Source organism: Pteropus medius, unplaced genomic scaffold (assembly GCF_902729225.1).
Source record: "Pteropus medius unplaced genomic scaffold, Ma_sr-lr_union100, whole genome shotgun sequence".
Classification (NCBI taxonomy): domain Eukaryota; kingdom Metazoa; phylum Chordata; class Mammalia; order Chiroptera; family Pteropodidae; genus Pteropus; species Pteropus medius.
In genome coordinates, this window is record NW_024351647.1 from 991,365 (window position 1) to 997,391 (window position 6,027).

Genomic DNA, 6,027 nt, shown 5'->3' on the forward strand with positions numbered 1-6,027 from the left:
ATGCGGTGGTTTCCCCACACCCTATCGACTCTAGCTCCCTTCTTCTCCTTCCTCTCCTAAGGGGTCAGCTAGTGGTCAAGGTCAGAGACGTGTGGTCTAGGGGTGGTTTTGTGCTCAAGAGTAAGATGGAGACTGGGGGGAGCCTAGAGTGTGTCCCTCGCTCTTTGCTCTTTCCCGGTGGCTGTCGGTTCTGAAGCAGCGGGGAGACGGCGCCGGGGAGTTGCTAACACGGCGGCAGCACTCCGGGATCCTAAGGCGCCCATTCCAGCCGCCGCCGGCCGCCGCGTGTCTGCTCCTCCTGCTTGTCAGCCACTGGGAGCTGGCAGGCGAGCGTGTTGTCGGGGTTGGAGACGTCTGAGATTGGAGAGCGCACTCTTCCCCACCCCCGCTCCGAGTGAGCCTGTGCGGAGGAACAACTGTGTGTGAGTGCCTGCTTTGCTACACTTCGAGTGGCAGTTCCCAGTCAGACTGCGAGCCCCCACCCCGCGCGCAGCGCAGGTACCCCCTCCCCCCAATTACTCCCAGCCTGCCTTTCACCGCTACCCTTAGCTAGTTTACGGTCCAGTTTCCACCCTCATGAGATCCCATTTCCTTGCATCCGGACGGCTGGGGATAGCCCTCGGTCTTCCCCGACGGACCGGAGGTCCTGTCAGTTCCTAAAGAGCCTAGGACCCCGACTACGATGGGGGCGGAGGGCGAGGAGAGAAGACTGTGACTTTGAGATTGGCCAGGTCGGGTGCATGTGGTCCGCAGCGAGGAGCCCCTGCCCCCGCCCCGCAACTGCCGCAGCAACCCCAGGGGAGCGCAGAGGAGGAGCCGCTCCCCAACATCGAGGCCCACGAAGGAGTAGGGGGTCAGGGGCGGTCTTCCCCGCCCGGTCCGTTTCTACCTTGACGGCTTAACCCGCTTCCAGGGCAGCCATTGCCATGGAGACCCCTGAGGCTATAAAGCCGGGTATCCAGGCGGGCGGCGGCTCCCGCGCCGCTGAGCCCCTCAAGTAAGGAGCAAGCGCCCCGGCGTGGCCCGGCCCCCGCGAGAGGGGAGGAGGCGGAGGAGCGGCGCCAGCAGCTTGAGGAGCGGCGCGCCCCGCCAGGGCTGGAGGCAGGCTCGCAAGGCGGGTGCCACCGTCTCAGCAGGGGAGCGGGGGCTGCCCCGGGTGCGGGTGAGTGGCGAGGCTCCAGGTTACGAGGGACTGAGGGGCGCTGGACACGGGGAAAGCAGCGGGAGAGTCAGGAGGGGGCCAGGCTTCGGCTCCCGTCGTCTCGTGGCGGGCCAGACGCGGAGCGCGGAATAGAGAGCAACCTACACCTCCAGGCAGGCGGAAAGCCCAGGAAAGGAGCAGCGAGACGCCAGGCGTGCGGCCCAGGAGCGGCAGGGCAGCGGGAGCCGCCGGGGTACACGAGTGGGAAGCTCAGGACCCTCGGCTGCGGCCGCCCAACGCGGAGAAAGCCACGCCAGGGCACCGGAGGGGTCCAGAGCTCGGTGGGGCACGGGAACAGGGGCGCCCCCGTGCGGAGCTGCCGGGCCGCCTAGGCGCGGCAGCCGGGGTCATGCTCAAGCCCAAGGACCTGTGCCCCCGAGCGGGTACGCGCACATTCCTGGAGGCCATGCAGGCTGGCAAAGTGCATCTGGCCCGCTTCGTGCTTGATGCGCTGGACCGCAGTATCATCGACTGCCGCGCGGAGCAGGGCCGCACGCCGCTCATGGTGGCGGTGGGGCTGCCGGACCCCGCACTGCGCGCGCGCTTCGTGCGACTACTGCTGGAGCAGGGTGCAGCGGTGAACCTTCGAGACGAGCGCGGCCGCACGGCACTCAGCCTGGCGTGCGAGCGCGGCCACCTGGACGCGGTGCAGCTGCTGGTGCAGTTCAGCGGTGACCCCGAGGCAGCCGACTCCTCCGGCAACAGTCCAGTGATGTGGGCGGCGGCGTGCGGTCATGGGGCGGTGCTCGAGTTCCTGGTGCGTTCTTTCCGCCGCCTAGGCTTGCGCCTCGACCGCACCAACCGCGCGGGCCTTACGGCTCTGCAGCTGGCCGCCGCCCGCGGCCACGGAACCTGCGTGCAGGCCCTCACTGGGCCCTGGGGCCGCGCAGCAGCCGCCGCTGCGGCCCGGGGCTCCAACTCCGACAGCCCACCTGGTCGTCCAGCTCCTGCGCCCAGCCCGGAGCGCCGACGACCCAGCCCCCGCCGCCTACCGCGGCCTCTCCTAGCACGTTTTGCGCGAGCTGCCGGAGGCCATGGTCATGGCGGCGAGGCTGGCTCAGGGGGCAAGAGCTTGGGCCGGCACCGGGCACAGGGCAGCGAGCGGCCGGAGCTGGGCCGGAGCATGAGTCTGGCTCTGGGTGCAGTGACCGAAGAGGAAGCGGCTCGACTGCGGGCGGGAGCCCTGATGGCCCGACCACACTCACCCCAGTCTTCGGGGACCGGGCGGTGGCGTTCTCATGAAGTGCTGGAAGGATCGCCCCCAACCTTAGTGCAAGCCTCCATCGGCCTTAGCCCCCACCCCGAGGGCGGCCTGAGCTCTGGCCGCTTGGGTTTGCGCCGACGCTCCACAGCCCCAGACATCCCCAGCTTGGTCGGAGAGGCGCCAGGGCCCGAGAGCAGCCTGGAGTTAGAGGCCAACGCTCTGCCTCACTCGGTGCCTGGGCCCCAGCCGTGGCAAGCAGACACGGAGGCCGTGGTGCTGCACGCTCAGCGGTAAATAGTGTCCAGAATGAGCCCTGTTCCCTGCACCTTCCTGTCTCTGCTCCGCTGGGATTTCTCTCTTTCTTCCGGGTCCCTCACTTTCCTGGCACTTTCCCTCCCCGCTGTGATCCCAGAACCTGTCCCCACTGCTGAGGCGAGTTGTCCTGTCTCTGAAAGAGACCCCTATTATTTATTTTTTGTGCTTGCTGGAATTTTTGGTGTTTCCTACCTAAGTCTCTCACCTTCCCCACAGCCTGCTTTTTTTATCCTGGAAGGGGAGGATTAGAAGACCTGGTTCCATGGACTACATACAGCCTTCTAGCCAAGAACATGGTCTCCCTTTCCTCTGCCTAAGGCTCAGTCCCCAGTCGGGGCTGGCTCCTGTCAGGTCTCTTTTGTGGTGGTGGTGGGGGGGGTCCCAACACCCAGGCAGCCAGGCAGGCAGAAGAGTGACCTGCAGAACAAAAACCTATCCCCACTTCCCTCCCAGTGATGCTGACAATAATGCCACACATGACCTGTCTCCCTTTCCCTTAAGTGTTGGAGAAAGGGAGCACGGAGATGGGCCTCAGATCCTTTCTGGACAGAAGGGCTGATTAGGAAGGAATCGAGGTTAAGTTTTTCTGGGGATAAACTCCTGCCTCAAGACAATGATTGCATATTTTGGATGTGGCAGAGACCCCTGTGTTGAATGTCAGTTGTCCATTGACCAGATTCTGGTAATTCCAGCTCCTTTGACCTCTGCCCCAGGCCCATCAGGATTCAACTTCATTGACAATGTGTGGTCATTGTCCCACCCCAGCCCCTACTCAGCCCACTCCAGGGCTCAGTTGCATTTGAGTTCCACCTTTAAGGTCTCACCCCTCCTGGCCCACCCTTTCTTCCTCTCACTCTCAGAGGCATGAAATGGAAAGGACTTAGCACTTCCCCCACCCCAACTGCCTCCCAGCTCCTCCATCCCGCACGTGGGTGCTCCTGCAGGGTGGAACCGTTGCGAAGGCTTTGCTTAATTGTATTTCTTCCAATCCTCAAAGAACTCGTGTTTTGAGTCTTTGTATATGAAGCAGAAAGCAGCAGGTCTGATCTGAGGCTTAAGAACCTGACAATGTCTCTTTAAATAGAAGCTCCGCGAGGGGGATAATTGACTGAAGTGTTTGCCACGTTAAACGGCGGCGCGCGGGAGTCGGAAGCCCACACGAGCACCAGGTCCGGGTTTAAATTACATCAAACTCCGGGGAGAGCTGGGAGGGGGCTGTTAAATGGCTCCTGCATCTTGCTGGGTCGTTAATGGAGGGCAGGGCGGATGATGGATGCTAGAGGTCGAGACCAAGGACCCCCGCCTCTGCCCCAACGCGTGGGATGCAGGCCCGGCCCTGCTTCATTACTGGGCAGATTAGTGAGTCAGAGGCAACCGCAGAGAAGTGGTTAAAGGCCCTTTCCCGGCCGGGTCTTTCGTTCCCACCCTCCCCGCCCCCTTCTTTGTGCGGGCCTAGGGAGGGGGAACTAGCGGGTCTGGCAAATCGCGTGCCCTAGGACCCTGCGGAAGCGCTGGCACGTGTATATGTGCCCAGTTCGTGGGGTGGCCGTGCGTGGGGGCTCTTTCTGTAAACCCCGAAGGCTGAACGTGCATCCCTTACCCACTTGCATTGGGGTCTTTCCAAGACGTCAATCTATCCCTCTTGGCAGAACGGAAGGTTTCTCACTAGTAACAATAAGAGAACTGCCCAGAGAGAGAATGACCTGTGCTGAGAAATTGGGCCTGGTGGTGAGGGGTGGGTGATCAGGAGTGCGCCTGGTGTAGGTAGGTGTCAGACACCTCCCCAAATCCTTCCACCCTTCCAGGCCCGCGAGGCCGTTAGGGCCCTCACACTGGACGTGATCTCTGGTGCCCCCTGGTGGCAGCACTGCGATTTCCTCGCTGAGCCCTGGCTCGGAGTTCGGACTTTCGTTTTTTGAGATCTCTGCTGTGTACTTATTTCTCCGTGTGCATTTACCCATGGAATCCTCTAACTCTTGTAGTGTATTAAATCCTGATACTTGAAGTCATTTCACAGCAGTGAAGTGAGGGACAATGAACAAAAAATTCACATTTGGAGTAGCGGGAACCCAGACCTTTCACTAAGGACCTCAAGATCTTCCAAGACTCTGTGTCCTGAGAGATCCTGCTGTCTTCTGAAAAACTGGAGCTCCCAACCCTTTCCTTAAGATTTCTGAACCTTGGGACCTACTAATTATGCACCGTTTTCTTCTGATGAGCTTTGCTTTCGTTTCTGGGGTGTTTTGCCCTTCCCCCACTCCTTTCTCCTCAAACATCTGCCTCCCCTTAGTTCCACTTTCTGGGTGATGGGTAAAGAATACAGAAGCGCCTGAAAAGCCAGAGGGAGAGGATCTGGGGTGGGATGGGGGATAATTGGATATCCCAAGTGCAAACTCCTTTTTTCTGATCCTTGCTTGCTCACTTATTCCCTTTCCAACTGTGTTTAATTTTCACGAAGTTTTTAATGGTGTAAGAATATCAGGATTTTGGCTTTTTCAGGTCTGGGTTGCTCATTGTGTTGAAGGTGTTATCTTTCAAGTGTCGCTGACATGGGACTTTCTGGTTGAATGTCACCTTGTTCCCTCTTTACTGGATAAGCAACCATGAGGGCTCCTCTCTATGGAGTTGTCAAGGGCTTGGTGGTTGAAAGCGACGTTTCTAAAAAACCACAGCAGATCTTTCCTGTTTGAACTGAATTGTGTGTTCGACTGATTTGCTGTTCTTGCAGATTTCTTACCAGGCCCAGCTCTGTGCAGAACTTATATGTTTCACCATATTTCAGTCTCCTGAACTTCCTCTCATTGTCAGCCTCAGGGTGTCGGGGCTGGCATCCTCTCTAGCTCTCTCCACTTTAGAAGAGACTTTTCTAAACATTTTGCTTTTCCAACTCTTGTTGCTTTCATCGTGGTGAAGAGTCATCCATGCCCCTGGAGCTTGGTATTCTAAGATCAAACTCAAAACTGGTCTGTGTGAGGCTGAATGACATATGCATACGCTTTTGGAATGACACTTTGTGGTGGAAGGACTATTAGAATGCAAAAGAATAGTTAATAAATTCAGTATTGTTCAGTTACAAGAACTGGCCTCTCTTTGCCTTATCAAGCACTCCTGACTCTGGGATCTCTTTGGAGAGGTGGAAAGGTGCACTTGCTTCCTGCAAAGGTTCCACTTTCCTTCAGCTTTCATCTCTGCCCATCCAGAAGGTAAGACTCAGGTGCTGTTTCTGACTGAGCTAGTGGGACTGGGGCCCTCGGACAAGGGCAGCTGTCTAGGTGTGAATGCTTTGGGGAGCAGGAGAAGGTCTGCT

At 58.8% G+C, this 6,027-nt stretch overlaps 1 protein-coding gene across 1 annotated transcript; it reads left to right on the plus strand.

Moving 5' to 3' along the window:
* The first annotated feature begins 100 nt into the window (after nucleotides 1-100).
* On the plus strand, nucleotides 101-4,079 carry ANKRD63 (ankyrin repeat domain 63). The gene has a single exon (XM_039843801.1). It carries the CDS (start codon nucleotides 1,551-1,553, stop codon nucleotides 2,697-2,699), a length of 1,149 nt encoding a protein of 382 aa, XP_039699735.1. The 5' UTR covers nucleotides 101-1,550; the 3' UTR covers nucleotides 2,700-4,079.
* Nucleotides 4,080-6,027: the final 1,948 nt, after the last annotated feature.

Bases quoted from the DNA above. Each gene is read 5' to 3' on its own strand.
- ANKRD63 (XM_039843801.1), top strand. From the start codon at position 1,551: ATGCTCAAGCCCAAGGACCTGTGCCCCCGAGCGGGTACGCGCACATTC.